The 20,668-nt window shown below is 40.7% G+C and overlaps 1 protein-coding gene across 4 annotated transcripts in view; it reads right to left on the bottom strand.

Moving 5' to 3' along the window:
* The window catches only part of arhgap42b (Rho GTPase activating protein 42b), a 63,044-nt gene that overhangs the window by 15,867 nt on the left and 26,509 nt on the right, over window positions 1-20,668 (bottom strand). For all 4 annotated transcript variants that reach the window (XM_083985443.1, XM_083985444.1, XM_083985445.1 and 1 more), the window contains exon 4: window positions 8,690-8,761. In XM_083985443.1, the coding sequence (XP_083841569.1) occupies window positions 8,690-8,761 (72 nt within the window). The remainder of the gene's footprint in view (window positions 1-8,689; window positions 8,762-20,668) is intronic.

Raw genomic sequence — 20,668 nt, 5'->3', positions numbered from 1 at the left:
AGGAAATGGGCTTTTCATGCCAGATGCCCATCTATAAAGCATATGGACTAAGAGATTTCACCTAAAAAAGATCCACTTCACAGACATTAATCAAACTCTGCCCAAACAGAGAGAACCTGTCTGTGTGAAGGCATTCAAGTGTTGCATCTGCAAGTCTGACCTCTAAACGAAGCTTTGCCCATGCATTTAATGCCCATCTTGTTATGCAAACATTCACAAAGTGGTTAGTGAAGGGACAGAATTTGGGAGGGGGTGGGGGGTGGGGGGCTGTGAGGAAACAGTCACTGTAACCAGATCCTGCTTGTTTGTTTTCATTTCCATGGCCCTGAAATTTAGCAAGTCTAATCTACTGGCTACTGATATGACCTAGAACTGTGTTCTGCCTCAGCAACCCCCACAGCATTTAAACTCACTGGAGGAATTTACCACATGACACTGTAACCCTCGTACATAACCATTACAAATACAGCACAAAAATCAATAGATAATTTCATGTAGTAGCGTCTTATTTCCATCTTTCTTGTCATGTCTGGCTCAGGCATGATCTTTTCAGTCGTGAGGGGGAAAAAATCAATTGTGCATAAACTCTCTCATTCAGAAAGAAAGAGAAAATAAACAGGTGGACAGCAAAATAAACATATGATTAAATATGATATCACTCTGACGGGAGATAAATTCCCCTGAAGGATCAAGTTTTTTGGGATTAGAAAACAAAAGGAAGCTGACTGCCTGCAACTGTGCGTGCTGTTGACGTGACAATATTTTGTGAGTGCGCATACAACTGAATCCCCATACACACACAAACACACTGGGGATCACATTAAATTAAGAGCTTTAGGTTTAGCTGAGCCCCGCAGTCACAGCAGGAATCTCCGAGCACTGCTGACCAGTGTGAGCGTGCCAGAAAAAAACCTCCTCTGTATGTCTGAACTAACTCTTTCACACTTACACAGAGTGTGTAGTGACTCAGAGCTGCAGTAAATCTGTGAGGCAGAGCCAGCCTGATTAAGTCACACAAAGTGCCCTGCTTTTTTTTTTTTTTTTTTTGATCCAGGCAGGACGTGTACAAACTAGTGCTACCATAATGATACCCTAGCAGAACACCAGGTGTCTGTTGGTTGGTCCATGTGTTGAGCGCATGTTTGTGCAATCAGAGTGGAATATGAGCAATTTAAATTGCAAAGACTCTCCCAGAGAAGGGGGTTGCAGTGCAGGACGAAAGGCTTTGAAGACCCAACATGTGGTGGCAGAGGACACAGATGTGGATAGATATGTACCCTGAAGGTGGAAGTTTCTGATACAAACTAGTGCCAGTACCCCAGAGTAATCAGCTGGCTGAGAATGGATGAAGCCAAAGCACTTCTGTGGTGCACAAAACACACATGAACTCACCACTTGGGAGATTTCCTCATCTGATTGCTTTGTTCCCCTCATGAATAAATCAGATACAGGATGAGAATATTCTGATGCAGATTCCTCTGTGGTGGAATTTATAACTGGCAAGTTTTATGTTGCTGTTAAAAGCGCTGTGATGCCTGCTGTAGTATGGGTGAGTTTAGTAATTGCTGTGATGCTATTGTTGAGAGAAAAACTGAACGTCTGGTCACCAGCCCCCCCCCCCCCTCTGTTTTTTTTTTCGGAAAGAAAGAAAGATGCTGAGAAAAGGCATCGAGACGGCAGAATGAATACTTGGACACGAGCACTATAATGGCAGTTTTGACACTGGCCCTGTAACGATCTTCAGGGCCATCATTTCTGAGCTTCATCACCATGGTAACAGATGTAAGCAGCTAGGGAGGTAGAATGTGTCCCCGTATGTCTATGTGTGTGTGCGTGTGTGTGTGTGTGTGTGTGTGTGTGTGTGTGTGTGTGTGTGTGTGTGTGTGTGTGTGCGTGTGTGTGTGTGTGTGTGTGTATAGAGGAGAGAACCCCAGATACCACACACATTATCACACTACTTCTATCCAACATCCCAGAATAATACAAACATCAATGGCTAGAAAGGCATCACATGCAGCATATTTCACCACATGTTCATTTTAAATGGATTCTCCGAGCGGTGACATGAAAGAGAGAACTCTGCAACCTATCTCTATCAGCTCATTAGAGATGTTTAATTGGAGCAGGGGTCCAGAATGGTGATTAAATAGCAATGACCGGGTTATTTTGATGCTCCACCACACACGAGCTGGTCTCGCTTTCACAGGGGAGGCAGAGAACAGAAGGCTTCAGTTTGAGTTCAGTCACTTTGCTGCGGAGCCAAAAATGTCTCCTTCCTTACCTGGAATCCCACTTGCTGTGGAAACATCACAGACAGCGAGATGTCGGCCAATTAACATGAAATAATTACAAACATCTGCTTCTGAGGAGTTGAGAAACAAATACACTGAGGGCTATACAGGCCATGTGTGAGTGGAAGTGTGTGTGTGTGTGTGTGTGTGTGTGAGTGAGTGAGTGAGCAAGACAAACTATTAGTCCAAAACGGATCATTTATCGGTGTCTCCGCTCTCTCTGTGACACACAATAGAATAAATCTAAAATAATAACAATAAAGGCACAAAGGTTCCATAAACTATGTACACTTCGCAGGTAAACAGTGATGTTTCCTTTGTTTGTGATCTCAGAGTTATTGTTAAGGTCTGTGAGAAGCAACATGGAGAAAAATAAGCTGGTATCTTCATAAGAAGAAACTTCAAAAGCTCCTTTATTATTACGGAATGAAGAAGTCTTTTGACAAGCTCTGCATAAATATAGGTCTATACTGTATACTACAGGGATCCCTTAGGCTTCTTCCTGTCAAGATCAAGCTAAACCTTGCTCTCACCACCTAACTGGAGTGATAATGAGTGGGAAGACACAGCCTGAATCATCAGGAAGTTTGGAACTTCTTGTTAAGATTATACATCTGATGATTATTTGCTTTGGACGATGTCACCAGTTAATGTTGGCCATGACTAAGTCCATGACTAAGGAGCTCTCTGCGACCACGCTAATTATGTTCAAGATAACAGGAAGTTATTTTGTGTTAGCACTGGGGGTATCTTTTCACACATCTAGATTTTATAATAAGGGTCAGTTAAGAGTTTGTTTTGTTTTCTTATGCATTTGAGTCCAGTGTCCATTCGCATAGTTGTTGCAGCCAGCTCTGAAGGATAAAGATTTCATTAGTTAGTGAACTTTAACTGCTGGCCAGTCCTCAGTTTATTCCTCAGGACTGCTTTTTACGGCAACTCTGACACACTATTATGTTAGTTCATCCTTCAAGATGATTTCATGAAGTCACTGTTCAGCTGCAGTCCAGCCCAACTGTGTCCTGTCAATGTCAAAACAAACTGTCATAAATACAACAGTAAGACAAGTTATCCTGTCATCAGTTTTGTTTTGTTTGATTTTCTTATTATTATGCATTAATCAGTTCAATATTGCATCATAGCAATAATACTGAATACTCCAGAATTACCATATTTTTCTGCCCTTTCATGGATGATGTTGCTATTTGTATAATCAAATATCTAATTTATTATATATTGCTTTTGAAAGAAAACAAAACAAGAAGCTGACATATAGTGGATAGCTGCTGCTGTCAAACAGGTAAAGACCGACCTCTCAAGGTCTTCTTTGACTGCCCTGTGAAAATCTGGCAATAGGGAGAAAAAGTAATTACTTTCATTGTTTTAATGGTCTTTCTGCTTTACTGGGTAGGGCACAGTGGAAAATGATGGAACCGACATGAGAATAATGGGAAAAAAAAGTTCTATTTAATTTGCTTCACATTATTCCTGCATTTTGTTGTTTTTGCAGCATAAAGTTTGAGTGTTATCTGCAGTGCTGCGATGTAAATTGTTTCTCTTGTTATCATGTAAAGTGTTTTCAGAGTCCATTGCTATTCTCTTGTCTTATTGCAGTGTGCATCCCTTTGCTTAATCAATAATATATTAACTAATTATCTGCTAAATATATTATGCAACATGATTTGCATATCTCCAGGACACCACTTCTGTCTTTGATCATCTGGTGTTTTAAATGGTTGGACTTTTGCCAGTTTTCAGCTGGGACAACTGCTGTGTAGTGGGTGCCTGTGGGCACAGCCTATGATACATAAATAGTGTGAATATGTGTGGCCAATAAACAATAACACGTCTTTTTTCCATGAAAATCTAATTTGCATGTGCTTGCAATACAAATTGAGACGGGTTAAGGAAGAAACATACAGGATGCACTTACTACTGACTTATCATAACATCTTGTGGTTAAATGGAATTATATTAAATACTGGGTAACACTTTATAATGAGTACACACTATTAAGCATTAGTTAAGCATGAATAAATATTGAATTCATAATTCATAACACATGAATACTCATTAGTATGTAGTTAGTAAACATAGTTTTAAGTATTTGGTGTGAGCTCATCTAAAGTGGGCAAAAGTCTTGGTTATCTTAACAGACCAAGGAGAGACACAACACAAAGGGATAGTTCATATTGCATTGTATTTATTGCAACTTCCCAACATATTGTAACTGTACAACTGTTCTGTTGATGTAAAACAAGGGTAAGCATGGCTGAATAAAAACTTGCCAACACCAACAGTAGATCACAGAAGTTTAAGTTCAGCAAATAATTATTTGAAAAAAAATCTTTCTGTAGCCTATTTATTTATTTTTTTATTTTTTTTCCTGTATCAACAAATTAAGTCAGTTCCTTATGTTTGCTGGGGGCAGCTCTCTGCGGTTGGAGCAGTGTTCCGGTCCATCCCAACACGCTTGAAAGCAGGAGACCAAACGGCCAGAGAATTCACTTTATGCACAGCTACACTACTTCCTGAAATAAGCCAGCCCGTTTAATTCCTGTCTTACATTATTGGACCAACTGATTGATCCAGGTGTGTCTGAGTAGTCACAGTGGTCAGACACACCTGGATTAATCAGTTGCCGCCTCCCAGCGTCGTCACGTTGATGACGTGCTGAGGGCTCGTCGAAGTACACGTCCAGCGACCGCCGGTGCGCGTGCAACGTGCGTCCCAAACCAGGGGCCATAGACTGCTTCGGGGTCATGGATGTATGTTCGGAGCTTTATACAGTCTATGGTTCGGAGTGAACTGATATCAATGTAGATGCCGTATTGTTTGTAGGGCTGAAGCCGATATCCGAGTACTCGCTCGGCTTGGGCGGTACCCGGGTGCCATGTCACTACTAGGAACCCCCCCCCATGGGGGGCGGATAGCAATTTGAACACATTAGCTAGCATTAGCATGTTACCGTCACAACACGACCTGTCCATCTGCCCGTGTGTGCGCCAGCGCGAGAGAGAGCAGGGAGAGAGTCGCGGCTGCCACAGACTCGTTTATAAATACAAATGGTAAACGCTGGATGCGCTGGTTGATAAATTTCGTTTTTACCAGACCCTTATAATATTCCCAAGTTGCAATAAATACAATGCAATATGAACCATATCGTGTTGTGTCTCTCCTTGTGTCTCTCCTTGTGAGTCTTGAGGCATTGCCAGCCTTAATATCTCATTTGTAAATGCTCTATAAGGCCCACTTCAGATGAGCTCACACAAAATACTTAATTAACAATAAGTAGTAAGTGCTTTGTAACTGCCTGAATTCATGAATTCCTGCATTAATAACTGTTTATAAGTCATCCATTGGAAATGAAATTTGTGAGTTTTTATAAAACATTTACTAACACTCACTAACCATTCATACTGGACGTGTAAGAGCAGCTTGGGAATGCTGAATCCATCATTTATATAGATGAGCTTATTAATGAAGAGTAAAACATTTACAACTGTGATTGTGCTTTATAAATGATGAATTCAGTGTTTACTAATCCATAACTACTGTGCTTACCAATGATGAGTAAAACATGTATAACTATGTTTACTAACTACATAGGCTACTAATGAGTATTCATGTGTTATAAATTATGAATTCAATATTTATTCATGCTTAACTAATGCTTAATAGTGTGCACTCATTATAGGCTAAAGTGTTACCAAAATACTGTACTGTAGCCTACATGTTTGTATGACTGAAAACTTTGAGTACATCCCACAGCTGGCAAACATATCCTCAGACCACTCTAATTGTCCCCTCTACTCCACAGCGTCTTGGCTCTAGCATATTTGGGAATTTCAGTATGAATGTAAATGTCATTTGTGCCTCCGGAGACCACAATCTGCCAAAAATCATCTGACGTCTGTGCACCCTTTGTAGGACGAGGACAGCTCAAATTATCGGTGGCCATCTGACTCCCATCTGGGTCTGTTTGCACTAATTCCTCACACTCAGCAAGCAGGGAGGGTTGGACCCCTATGGTGTCCCTAATGCTGAAGACCCTTGGAGGGAGAATAATACTGTCAACATTAGAGAGGAATCACTCCCACCAGTCACATATCCCCTGGCATTTTCTGAGAGTGTGTCTCTGGGGTTTGTTTAAATTTCAAGGTCTTAAAGAATCTGACACCTAACAAGCACATAGGTGTAGACCCAGCTTTAGGCAGTTTACCTCCAATGGTCCAGTTAATAGGAAGAAAAACAACAACACATGTAGCCCTTAGAACAGCAGGCCTTTGTGAGGGTTCAGGCTTCAGGTTAAGTTCTGTGTTGTAGGAGATCAGTTAGCAAATTAGAGGATGAACAGAAGCTGACCATGTTGAGGCGGTTACAGCAGACTGAATAACTAGTGTACACTGAAACCAGAACAGATTTTCATTCCTTATTTCAGTTTTGAAACTACAATTCTCTCTCTGGAAAGTTCACAAAAAATACATCTGAAACATACCAAAAAGGGAAGTGTTACAATAATTTCAGTTCCACATCCCATTTTAGCATCCAGCACATATGGTGGGTCCCATGTTCTAGTGAAAACGAACAACTCATGTTGTGTTTGGATTTCACAATGAGTATTTGTTGTAGATTGAGCAAAGTTTGAAGGTTTTTTATTCCAAAGCATTTAGTTCAGCCTTGTGTGAAGCAGACTGTGCCTAATATGTCCCGTAGTGCTGCAGTCAATCTGCTGGTGTGTTATGGCCACGAAGAAGTGTTGTGCTTGTGCCTAGGAAGCTGATACACTGGTACGTAACCTCAGTGGGATTACTCGCAGTATACCCAAATAAGGCAAGAGCTCCCCATTTGTCCATGTGACGTTCTCAGACATGAAGCGCAGTAACTAGACGGGTCAGACAGCCTGCAGATCTCTCCAGATTCTCGGAACAGTGGAAAGTTGCTCAGCCACTCGTGAAGTCTGCCTTTTATCTCACTCTACTTGGGCTAATGTTTAGCGGGGGATGGGCCGGAGGAGGAGAGAGCCATTAGGAGGAAGTGGTCGAAGGAAATAAGAGGTGGTGGGAGTGACGGGGGCCATGGCTTTTAAGAAACCATTTCATAAACGTGGAGAAGAGTCGGTGCAATAACACTGAGCACGGTGATGGGGGGGTGAGAGACAAAGTGATGGCTGCAAAATGTGCCATTTCATTACTGTAGATACAAGTGATGGTTGATGTGACAATGGTTATTAAGGCTGGCCAGTAAAAAGTAGAGTGATTGATGTTCACACACTAAGAGCAGAAAATGTAGTTCCTTTACGCTGCTGCCTGGATTGTGAAGACACCAGTATAGCGAAATACTGTTTCTGCCGACCAGTGGCTGGAGAGTAGCATTGAAAAAATAAACATGGCTGGAGTCTGACTTTAAGGCTGGAATGTCCCTCGCATGGGTAAGGGCCATGAAAAGATGTGTAGATGATTCACAGAGTCCAGTGTGGAGTTAGCAGTGGACTCAGAAACTCAGTGGGAGGTCTATATAAAGGCTGGAGTCGTACCAGCTTGTTCATATGTGATCTCACCGAGGGAATGACCACAAAACAAGCTGCTGTACTTTCATTTTTATGCCTTTGTGTTGGCCAGGAATGAAAGCATAGCTTGTAGCAACAAACCCACACTGTTCTTTGCAGTCAACTCCAGCTTCAACAACATATCCACTGTGGAACCAGGATGCCCTGGAGCAACACTCTGCAAAACCCCTACTGATATCAGTCCACTACGTCCAATAGGTTAGGGAGGAAGGCATTACATGTAATAGGGTTACAGTAATCCGATTACAAAGAAACGGTGAATGCAACATGTTAGACACTGTAGGTTTGCAACAATCAGATTATGAATGCATTAAAAAGTCTTTGCTGCTTGATCAAGCAGAAGAGTCTTTGAAGAAAGGGCAGCAGTTGGGCTGAGACACTGAAAAATGTCTCTAAACATTTTCAAATATTTCCAATTTGCATAGATTTACATGTAATGAGTGTAGAACACAATACTACTTCATTCATGTGGTTTTCAAAGACACAATTATTTAGTTTAATATACCACATTTAACTCAACATGACCCCCCCCCCCCCCCCAAAAAAAAAAAAAAAGAAAAAAAGAAAAATGATGACTCTTCTCAATTCATGAGTCGTAATATCTTTTAATATCACGCTTGCAAACTGACATCTTTGTTTATACCCCCTGTCAGTCTGATTAATTAGGAGCAGACCACTTCTCTAGGCAGTGTCACGATTTACTTTTAATTAATGATTTACATACTGTAGAGGAAATGAACAGGGTGAGAAGGAGAAGCTAGAGTGTCAGAACACATGAAATATCCTTTCGCTGTTTGACTGCTAATTGCGCATGTAGGTGGTCTCTTACCTTCGCCGCGCCGATTTGCTCCTTCCGAAATTTTTCCAAGGGTGTAATCAAAACATCATCAGCATTCTGAATCTGAAATGAAGAATTAAGAGGGATACAAAGACAGACAGATGTCAGACTGAATGAAAGATGTGAACCAGCTCACTGTGACCCCTTTAATAATTCAAAAATGACTATCAGAAGGAAAAATATCACAGAAACTTTTAATCTGGGAGCCATTCAGTCGTATTACAAAGCTCTTGCTTTACAAATGTGCCACAAAGTGTATGACACACAGGAAATTATAGCGCTGAGAATTATCCGGCCCAAGTCAAATATGGATGCATTGAGTCCAAACACAAGTGGAGGATAGAGCAATCACATCCATTAATATCTCTTAAACCAGTGACAATGAACAATGTGCTACTGCGAGGTGCTAAAATGAGTATAGCAGAGATAAGCGATAAAGCACTCAACAATGGTCCTGTTAGATAGAGGAAAATGAAGCCTTTTTATGGGAGCTGCGAAGCACCAGCATTGTCAAACCTCGCTGAAATATGACAGGGCACGGCAGATGAGGAAGCTTTACAACTGCAGCCTGCAATGCATTTAAATTTTTGAGGCATGTCTCCCCATACTGGTGACCTCCCCTGCATGACCGAAGTTAAAGGTCCCTCCCGGAGGCTCTGCCTTCTCATTCCAGACAGAAAGAGATAAGGTGAGATATATTGTGCCAGTTACAGTCTCTGCTCAATCCATGCAGGTGAGCATTTCAGAAAGGTGCCATTAAGGGGCTCCTGAATTTCCTCTGGATGGGCTTTCATCCACCGAGAGCAGATGACATCAGAATGGCGGGGCCGCTCTACAGGAGGCGCCGTCACAAATGACACGGCTCTTAGGTTGATTTAAGGTGTTATTCGGTGTGGTGAGTGTATGTGATAAACTAAGGCCTGAGCGCCATAACACAGCTATCATATCTGCACTAATTTAGAAGCGTCGGCTCAGATGGACTATCAGCTCTCCAGCTACAGTCCTCTGAACACACACCGTCTCGGGATAGTTTTTGTTTTGAACCATTAATCACAGCACATTTTCATTGTCCCAAAATAACCCTGTCAGCTCCATCAGCCAACCAGAACAAGTGACTTCAAAAGGAGGCTTCAATCACCCTGAGCCTGCAATTTTTCCCTTTCCTTTTATATGCAGCGATGTGGGATGTTGAGCTTAAAGTGGTAGCTTTGTTGTAATAATGCACTTTAATTACACCGTGATATTTATGGCCCTTCAAATATAGACAGACATTTCATACTTGAAACTATAATCTTGTTCAGATTATGGTGGTTACACACTGTATTACAATTCCAAACGTTTGCCGTCTAATGCTGTGTCTGTTAGTACTGCGCTCTGCCTAATATTTCAATAGTTCTATTAAAACTCAACTGGGGATTCAGACATTATGAGTCCAGAGGTCATTTTGCACCATCACGGAGAGGTTCAATGTTGCAGAATGATCATTTGCACGTTGCACCAATTTAGCAAAATTAGTGTACATGTTATGGACATAAAGTTTTTTAATAGGGCACCATAAAGGCCATAGTGAAATTGGGCTGAAATGATTTTGATATCTTTGACAATTATGGATTCGATAATGATTAGATTAATGGAAAAATGATCAAAACTGAAGCATTAATTACAGCTCAACAGTAGAAAATGTTACCCGTAGAAAAACACTGTAGACTGTGGACCTTCAGTGACACATGGGTTGACTCTCTACTGTAATTAAAGAATAAAATTACAATTTCAGATGAGGTCAATACTTCGATGACATATGTACTAGAGATGATGTTCAGTTTCATAGAAAAATAAAATGAAATGGTGCATATGGTTGATGTAAATAGGTGTTCTTTGTTTTTCTTTAAATGAGTCTTATTATGCCCCCTTTCCACAAATTAAAATAGTGCCCAGGTGTCTTAAAGACATATCTGTGACTAGCTGTCCCTTTAAATGCAAATGAACCACTGCTTGCCCCGCTCTTCTATTGGTACCAGGTAGGGGTGGTATTATGCAAATTCTAAACCTAGTTACATCTCTGGAAGACAACTGAGGGAACAGCTCGTAAAACCACGTGGATTTCAACCTAGGGAGCCTGCACATTACAGATTTTTTTTGTCAATTCTCACATTTTGGGGGCCGGAAGGCAAGCCAAAGACCTAAATGTATGTTACAGTAAAGAGCCTTCAAAAATTATATTTCCATAATATGTCCCCTTTAAGATGATTTCAAAGATGATCTTTAATTTGAGAGCCACCGAGAGCACCAAAGAGGTTCACTTTTTACAGTCAGGTGCTTGTTATAAATTTGGATGTATGCAGCAGTTCACATCAACACTGAAAACCTGTATTAACTGTCACTAGACAGATTTAAAAGCATTGGAAAGTAAAGTGTTTCCGTGAGATAAACCAAGACAATTCAGTTACAAGTGGTACTCCATTAAGAATATAGAGGACATTTGACGGTCACTATATCTACCTGTTATAATCCTCCAGTCATATCAGAGTCATCATGTTATCTACTGTGTCAACAGCGAGAATTATACCACTCTGCCAAAGTGATAATGTCATTTCCTGTGTCTTATCTCTCATGCTTTCAGTCTAATTGAGCCTGCAGTAATACCTTGCTTTAAATGTAGATTTCTAATACCATTCGCTTTTTTTTCCATTTCAGTTCATTTCAGTAGACAGGACAATTAAGAATGTACTTTAAGCCTTTGGGATTAGGGTTTAATATTTAGACCTGGGTCTAAGGAAGGGAAAGACATATTTTTTCACGTATTTTTAATAGGATTGGTTGTGTACTTTGTGGGAAATCTTATGAGTGTTACTTGCACCAGAGAATTGACTACTACTGTATGTGAAACATTTGGTGAATATGATGAGGCTTATATATACATATTGGTAAGGATATAATACTTAATAAATTGTCATTCCAAAATAATTAACAGTGGATAAGTGGTGGTGCCAACTAGTGTAAATTACATCCAAACCATTGCAGAATTTAGAGATTGTCGAGATGTGAAAAGCTCCAGATTTGAAATCAGTTTTGATTATCAATTATCAATAAGCTGATTCAGATATCTATACTTGGAAAAAGGCCAACTTATTTAAGACTCGAAGGATTACTTTCAAACTGGCATTGTGCCGAATGCCCTCAGCAACAGCCTCTTTCAACAGGATTAAATCCATATGAGCGAGCACAGTGTGATGCTTGAAAGGATGCAATAGCGCTAAGCAATTTCATTACTGGATAGGAGGGGGAATGTCAATGTGTTGTATTTCCCCTGCCCCTTTTACAAGTCCAAATATCAAGCGGATCAAAAGTGTTGCTCTGAGGTTAATTTGCAGAGACAGATCAGAATGCCACCAAGAGCGGCCCAAATTGAATAGTGTAATATGGACCAATTGAAATTTCCACTTAACACCTGTCAAAAAAAAAAAAATCTTTAGAATTTGTTTGAATGTGAAAATATATATTGAAGCAACTAGCCCTCTCTAGCTCATTCATCTACTGACCCATAAAAATATGCCCTGAAGGGTATTACACCTTTCCCCACAGCTTTTCCAATACACACACAGTATTTTCAGTGTGACAATTTTTCTTAACAGTGTGCACACATAAGCATATATCCCAGAGAGGCTCATAGATAACCGTCACCCAGGTCAGTTCTTGTTAGTACAGCACTCATCAAGTGTATCTCTTTGGCTCATGAATTGTAGACCATGCAGTTTATTTTGCAAATATTTATACAGCATATTTTGTTGCAGATCTACTGGAATGGCTTTAAATGCATAGTGTAGGCTGAATAGGTCACATTCAATCCAGGGGAGTCGCGTGTGTATTTCTGTTCTTCCTGTACAGTATATGCTTGTAGGTTATAATCACTGTAGCATTTAACAGGGAAATGTTCTGACTCACTGGTTACAGTATGTCTATAACCTTGTAGTAAATAACTTTTATGGGCCTTTTGCCTATTCTGTGTTCTCGCAATGAAAAGCCAACTTAATACATAGTATATGAACATGCGCCTATGCACACGAGTCCTGCTTTGTTTTGCTGGTTGAAGGGCTGCTGTAAAAGCTTGCTTGGTCACTGTGCTATGAAAACGCATATTTTTTGTTTGTTGTTCAGACATTTCACTCTCACATAGAATATTGAAGAAATGTCGGAGGAAAGAGTTCTGCAAAACCAGACTTTGACAAGTAGATGTTTTATCTGTCTATGACAATTTGGTAAAAAACCTCTGATAGAAACCCTGGCAACTTCAGATGTGATCTAATGCAGGCTTTTGGCCAAAATTGATTTGTTTTAGAGTCCATTGGTTTGCACAAGCAGATTGAGGGAATGAAAAGATAATGAGTCCAGACAAACATTTAGCATCAGCAGACACAAGTCTTGAATTTCTCAATGTATAAGTCTGGCTTTTAACAAGCTATGGATTTTAGAGCATTAGAAAAACCATCAATAAATAATACTGTAAGCTTGTTTCTAATGATACTAAAAGCATTTTTCATGAAATCTAACTCTTTAAATTAACCATGAACTTTCCCGCTCAACGTCTCTTTTCACCTTGAAAGCACGAAAAGGACTGTTGGTTGTAAACATTTATTGGTATGACTATGCATCCTGAAAAATTGCCTTCACTCTTGCAAATGATTACATTTTCCATATCTACTATGTATGAGTAATCGACTAAAGTCTTTAAAACTGACATTCAGCTGATTTGAATGAACGACTGTGTCAAATTATGAAGCGTAAAATCCAGCAGTGAGAAGTTGTCTAGTGCTACTGCTTCTGAGCGGGACCACATGCATGTGTTTCCCTTTACGTAGAAAAACACTGCCTGAGTGCCAGACATCTGCACTTCTTTGTCTTGAGTCGTATAACGGCTAATGGTAGCCAGAAGCGTCACATAAAAAAATCAGCAACACTCACACCAATAACTACAGTGACAGCATCAGCAAACCAATGGAATTAGCCTAACTCATTAAAGTAGGCGTAAGCAAAGCCCCCACAAGCTAATTAATTTGTTAATTGCATAATAAACATTATTGTCCTCATCACTGTGACAGCATAAAATGTCCTATTTCACGCTGATGGTGTGATATGACCTTTATTAAAAGAGAGAGGGGGGGGGGGTTGCTGCAGCTGTGCGTTTCAGTCACTTCTCTCTGCAGATTGTGTGTGTGTGTGTGTGTGTGTGGCAGGGGGTAACAATCTCATTGCAGAGCTAAATCTTTATCTGGTGCAGCACTGATACCTGCAGCAAGCTGAAAAGTCATCCTCCCCTGACTTTTATGAGCTATGAAAAAAAAGATGAAAAAAAAAACAAACCTTCTGAAGACAGAGTCACACAGCGCAGTGTGAGAGTAGATGTGACACATTTGCCCTACACATTTCATCGGAGAGTAAGCTGTTAAACAAGGATATGAAGCAGCCACTGAAAAGGAGCCAGCCGCTGGTTTGTGGGTCCCATGAGGATTTTCTGTTGTTTGTTTTAAGTACAGTTTGGTTGCCTGTGATGTATTGTAATGCTTGTTGATACCAGAGTTTTTGAGCTGTGGCTCCATGTAGTTGTCTGTGCAGATTTATTCTTGTGCATGAAACCAATTTCTTCAAATAAAGAGTGATAGTATTCTCACAGCCGACACAGAATGAGAGTATTTTTGATACAGAAAACTGAAACTGAAGTTTGAATGATAAAGAATCATAATTTTGTGCCTCTGACCAATGATCATAAATAAGTATAAAAACCTAGATTTTCTAGTAAAGGCATCAGAATAACTGGTCACTGGGTGATGTCTAGGTGAACATTTGAATTACTGTAGGTCTCATATGATATATTTTCATCACCATCATCATCGTCATCATCATCGTCATCATCATCATCATCATCATCATCATCATCATCATCATCATCATCATCATCATCATCATCATCATCATCATCATCATCTCATGTATTCTAGGGCCTACATGAACACTGTGACAGTATCACAGAGTTCAGTCCACAGTGAAACTGGCTGTGTCAGAAAAGAAAGAATAAAATGAGCCATCACGATTTTTATAACAATTTTTTAAAATTCTCACAAGCAGGAAACAGTCAGCCAATCAGAGGAGACGCTCAGAGTCTCCTCCCTCCTGATGGCTCACTGATCTGTTGTCAGGATTTAAAATTAGCACTAGTGCCACTCGCCGAATGTGTGTATGTTTTGGCAAGTAAAATGAGAAGGACGCCATTGGTAGGCTGCTGGAATATGCCTACTTCACTACTGTATATAACTTTCACCATAAATGCCAAACAGCTAGAGCAGATTGACTGATTGCATTTCACATTTCAAAGTTGTACTTCGCTGTCCACCATCATCCAACATTTGAAAATGTATCAAGTTAAATATGTTAGCATTCAGTCAGTGTGTCAGTCAGAAGAAGTGGCCAGACGTAAACATGGTTAGTAACATGAATAGTATGTGGTGATTCTTTGAGATGGTGATTGTCCAGGAAGGTTAGGGTTATGGCTGAAAAATCTATTACGCCAAAGTAATTCATACCAGTCCTTTGTGTGACATTCTGCTGTTTTGAATGCAACGCTAGTGTTGACATTTATCGTCATACATAATATACATATCATATCATTTCATCACCTAATTTTAAGCCTCAGCCTATGTTTTATGTTTTTTGGGACAACTTAGTTAGAGTGGGAGGTGTGTGTCGTTGTCAGTGTGATTACTGACACCGGCGCAAATCGTGCGAGATTTGGACGGACCAGGAAGAGGAGCTTCCGCTACAAACAAGCTTGAAATATAGACTGATTAAAAAATTTTTGGAACTATTTCGCATTTCGGGGCTTCAATACAAGACGGACATTACATACGAGCAGCATGGAGGTATTTGGATGTTTTTTGGTGTGTCTTTTTGTTACGAAGAAAAGTGGTATCCATTTGCAACCGTTATATGGACATGCAATGCTACGACGAGACCCCCTGTAACTCAGAGAAGCCATGGATAACTCTGAAACTTCTCCCAGCCCTTAGTCGACATGAGGGTGAGTAGATAATGAGTGCAATTTGAATTTTGGGTGAACTATCCTTTTAAGTCTTAAAACGTACTTTTACAGGAAGGCTTTTTTAGAGTAGCTCTGTTGTTTGCCCCCTTATTTTTTTTATTTTTTTTTATTTTTACTCCATTTATTCTATTTGTTTTATTATCAATAATGCTGATTATGGTTTTATGCTTTTATCCTGACTGTTTTATCTCACTCCGCAAAGCAGATCAGGTTTTTTGGTTTTATGTTTTTCTAAATGTTTGTGATGACGGTGTTATTTTTACTTGATCTGTAAAGCACTTTGTAACTGTGTTTGAAAGGTGCTATACAAATAAAGTTTATTATTATTATTATTATTAGATGGGGGTAATTCCTACACACTATACTTTTAAGGTGGCCGCCTAACTATAAAGCACAAACACTGTTGTTTTTAATGACCTTGTGTTGTAAGCAGTTCAGTGGCCCGTAGAAGCATACTTTGGCCGGTTTCACACCTTACCTGACCTAGGTCAAAAAGTTAATTTTATATCCCGCCTGCTGTTACCAGAGGCCTGAGAGAGGAAATCTAAAACTACACTGAGATGGTTTGTTGCTTCTTGGAGTCTTCTTATAAATCAACATTTCAAATAAAACCCAGGGAAAGTATAAATCATGACACCTTTAATGTAAGGATTAACATATTTATAGTTAACTTGTAAAGTCTTCTGTCGCTTGTCAACAGTATAATAAAGTCAGTTGGACAGTTTTATTGTCTAATAATCAAACTTTTGTTATTCTGAAAAGAAAAGTATAAAGAATTAAATGTGAATTCACTGGGGGGAAAATGACAGCAAGGTAATTTAAAAATAGTATTATTATTATTTACTCATGATACCTGTGTGTCAAAAAAAGAAACTTTGCTGTCAGTCAGGTTTGTGAGTGGGCCTGATGATGTGCAGAGAGATCGCGCTAAAGTAGAGCTGTGGCCCCACTGCAGTCCCAGCGCAATGAAACTAAACATTTAGAACAACAAGCCAACTGCTGCCATAAAGAATTCAATTGGATCCTAAAAGATGAAGGTAGCTGTCAGTAAGTTAGTAAAGCTGGCAGGCGGGGTTTACTGAGAGCCCTGAGTGAGCAAGATCATTTGTCTCCTGAAGTAACATAGATATTTAAAGACAATGGGCCCTAGTCTCGTAGACCGCGCAAAGTCTAACCTCAGCGCAGCTTCGCCACGCCAATGGGGTGTGGTCCAGGTCCATTTCGCAAGATTGGTGGGCCGCGCAGTCAGACTTAGACCAGCGTAAACCCTCCCCTCGTCCCTCCCACCGGCGCAAACGGCGAAGAGGGAGGAGAGAGGGCGGGAGGGAGACAGGAGGAGGAGAGAAAGGCGTGGAGTGGGTTTGACACAGCCGAGTCAGATCTTCACCAATCAAATGAGCTCCTCTCCTCATCTTTAACTGCGCGGCGGGCGATGCGCGCTGCAAGTTTGTCATTTTATACTTGGACATGGACGGAGGAAACAGCGACGCCAGAGGCCGAACCTCTCCCAGGAGGAAACAGCTGTTTCCCCGGAGGTCCGAGCTCAGAGTGACCAACAATGAGTTTACTAATAATAATACAAATATCCTTAATCAGGTTTGATCTGATACACTGAGAACCCCTGCCCAATAGTATAAGAAACAACAACTAATAAACTAATAAAGAAACTCACATTTATTCAAACCCTGTGCAAGATGATGAGACAAAGATAAACAAACACCATGCGTAACGGATGAAATCCGCGTAAAGGACGCTCACTCTCTCTCTCTCTCTCTCTCTCTCTCTCTCTCTCTCTCTCTCTCTGTCCGTCTCTTTTTTTCTCTTTTTTTTTCTGTGATAGAGAGTATACTGTAGTAGGCTATATACTGACTATCTGATACCGAGGCAGTGGTGGTGGACTAAGAGAGATGAAGATTTGTGTTTTGTTTTTCATTACGGCTGCCTGATGCGGTCGCTGGCGTTAATGAATTAATAAGTAAATAAATAAATAAATAAAGCGATCATCACAAGGGCAGAGTGGTATCTCAACACGGCAGCGACATGCAGTCATTCACCCTCAGTCCTGCTTTTGGGACATCCACAGCTGCTTTTCAGTGCCAGTTCGTCCCTGCTGTGTTAATTCAGGTGGAGTTTCCATTACGCGTGCCACAGCCTTTGATCTCTGCTTTGATCTGACGTCAGATGTGACGGGACAATCTATATAGATATAAATTCACGTGTTGATTCCATTAGTTGCATTAAATAGTGGTTATTGTGGATATTTATTGCATTGAAATGTGTCTGGAACTGTGGAGATCTGCCTGTGAGGTCTTGGTGACGTGTGTGCACTGCAGGTCAGTCAGCCAAACTTCCACTGCACCTGCTGCGCTTCGCCCTGCGCTGAGACTAGACCTGGTTGGAGGTGGCGAGCTTTCAGCGCAACCTCGGCGAGACATTTTCGCACAAAACTTCCACTGCACCAAGCTGAATCTGTGACGCCTCCCCCTGCTGCGCGGCCACGCCTATCTCAGCGCAGCGCGATCTACAAATCTCCCAATCTGACTTTGCGCTAGGCTGCGCTGGTCGAAACTTGCATTAGACCGGCTGCGCTACCTTGCGCCACCTGCGCTGCGCCAGCAAACTAGGGCCCCAAATTTCATTAATTAATGTATGCCGGGTGAAGCTTCACGTTGATGTATCGGATCATAAAAATTCCCACCATGTGGAGGTATTTCAGTGGGCCTGGCTCTGTGGGATCAAATCCCTCCTTAGCACAGACAAGAGGCGGGAAATACATTATGTCAGGGAACTGTGTGTATGCTGAGAAAGAGCTGTCTTCGGACTGCCTGTTTGCATCAGGAGAGACAATGCTTTCCATCAGAGTAATCTGTGACCTTGCTTTGCTGAAGTGACACATAACAAGCAGAAAGCAGAAAGACAATGAGACACAAAGGAAAGGGATCACTGCAGTGCAGCATGAACAGTGACATTTGTCAGCTGTGTCATGGTTTGTCCCTCTGGTTTGTCTATTGAAATAGGTTGTATCTATTTTTTGTTTTCAGGAATTCTATAGAATAAAAGATATTTTGTTTGTTGCCTTAAGTCCAAATCCTTTTTAACAAAATCTTTACTTGGAGAGAAGTGGCAATAACGTGTTATGTATTAGACTGCCAGAGTTTGTGATAGGATAAATAGTTAACATCATTACCTGACAGTAAGCTGCTATTGAAAGAAAGAGTCTAAAAAAAGCCCCTAAACCGAATCTAATTTCATGTAGAAACAACGGTTCTTTTTAATGATACACACAGTGATATCCTGGTTCATTTTAGCTGCAGGGGCGGGGGTGGTGTGGGCGGCGAGCACAAAGGTTTGATACTGTTCATTCCGAATACTTTTCAGACTTTCATTAAACAAGCCACCACCAGTGTTGCTCAGAACAATGACTGCCTTTATTTCACACTGTTGTTTCAGGGTCAGTGGGACATTCCTCAGTTCACAGGCCGCCACACAAGGTACCCACAGAGCGGACCTACTGTACTGTTAAATCCTGTAAACGCAGCAGCAGCAGCGGTGGCGGCAGTATGTACCTAACCCCAGACACAGACCCACTTTATACCATTTGGTTTCAGTTGTGTGGCACCGACAGATTATGTGTAATTGTAGGTGTTTAAAGGCTGTTGAAGAAAATGTGAACCAAAGGAGAACTCAAGGATTTCATGGGAAATAAATGCAGCACAGTGCTACAAATCAGCACTTAAGAAACCGGGGAGGGCTTTTGTTGTTCATCTCGCAGAACAGCAGGAAAAGCACAAGAGACTTACAACATGTATCTTGCACTTATTATCGAGAGAAAAGTAATGATGCTGCATCTTGTTGAATACTGCCGAGCTGTCTAACATTTGAGAAATGTCGAGCTTTACGAGCTTGTTTATTCTAATTTGTCATTTAAAACGAGGAAAAATGAGACCTTAACACTGACTTCATGTCATTCATTTTTATTACAGTCATTAATGAGCTGATAGTGGATTGAACACAAAATATGTCTTAACTTCTTTTCTCCATCTATCAAACATGACCAGGGACCTTGAACTATCTTAAGAGGCTTGTTTGTATTAACAAATGAACTTTCAATAAGGAAGAAATCTAATTAAAGAAAAACTAATATCTTCAGACAGTACACTCTGGCTAAAGCAAACATGCCAAAACTCATTCACTCATTATATTATTTAAAAAAAAACCATCAGTACACATAATCAATGCTCACTGTGGGATTTATGATCACGTCCTTCAATGAACTGAAAATACAAGACTAAAGATAAGATAAGTTTAAACACATCTGTTTATTAAGACAAATGAGGTTACTTCACTGTAATTGTTTACAAGTCAGATTTTCACTATCTGTGCTAAATGTGTTTGGCCAGAATGAAGCTACACCTGAGTTTTTGTTCACTTTCACTAAAAACAACAGGAAAACACAATCTGTTTTCTACGGCAGCCATGAAAAGGCTCCCTCCCAGGGGAATATGATCATCACTCCAAAAGCCACAACATCAGGGCTCTGCCGTTCCACTCCTAAATGCCATCCATGCTCAGCAGGGCTGAACCTCCTCAAACCATGCAGAACTCGAACCACTTTCACTCTTTCTGTGCCACTGAAAGGGTTATCAGCAGGGGAATTATAGCAGAAATCCTTCTAAAAAAAAGATAAAATTTGGAAAGCCTTCACCTGAAATGGCACACTTGGGCAGTTGGTATTTCCAAACACAAAGTGCACAAGTAAAAAGATTTCAGGTTTGGCCACCTGCCAAACAAACAGACAATAAAATATGCCATGCATGACAAGGCTGGAGAAATTGGGCTGCTGGTAGGAGTCTCTCCCATGTAGCAGAGCAGAGGCACCA

Source organism: Trachurus trachurus (assembly GCF_905171665.1).
Source record: "Trachurus trachurus genome assembly, chromosome: 13".
In the NCBI taxonomy this organism is placed as follows: Eukaryota; Metazoa; Chordata; class Actinopteri; order Carangiformes; family Carangidae; genus Trachurus; species Trachurus trachurus.
This window is presented reverse-complemented; position numbering and strand designations above follow the sequence as displayed.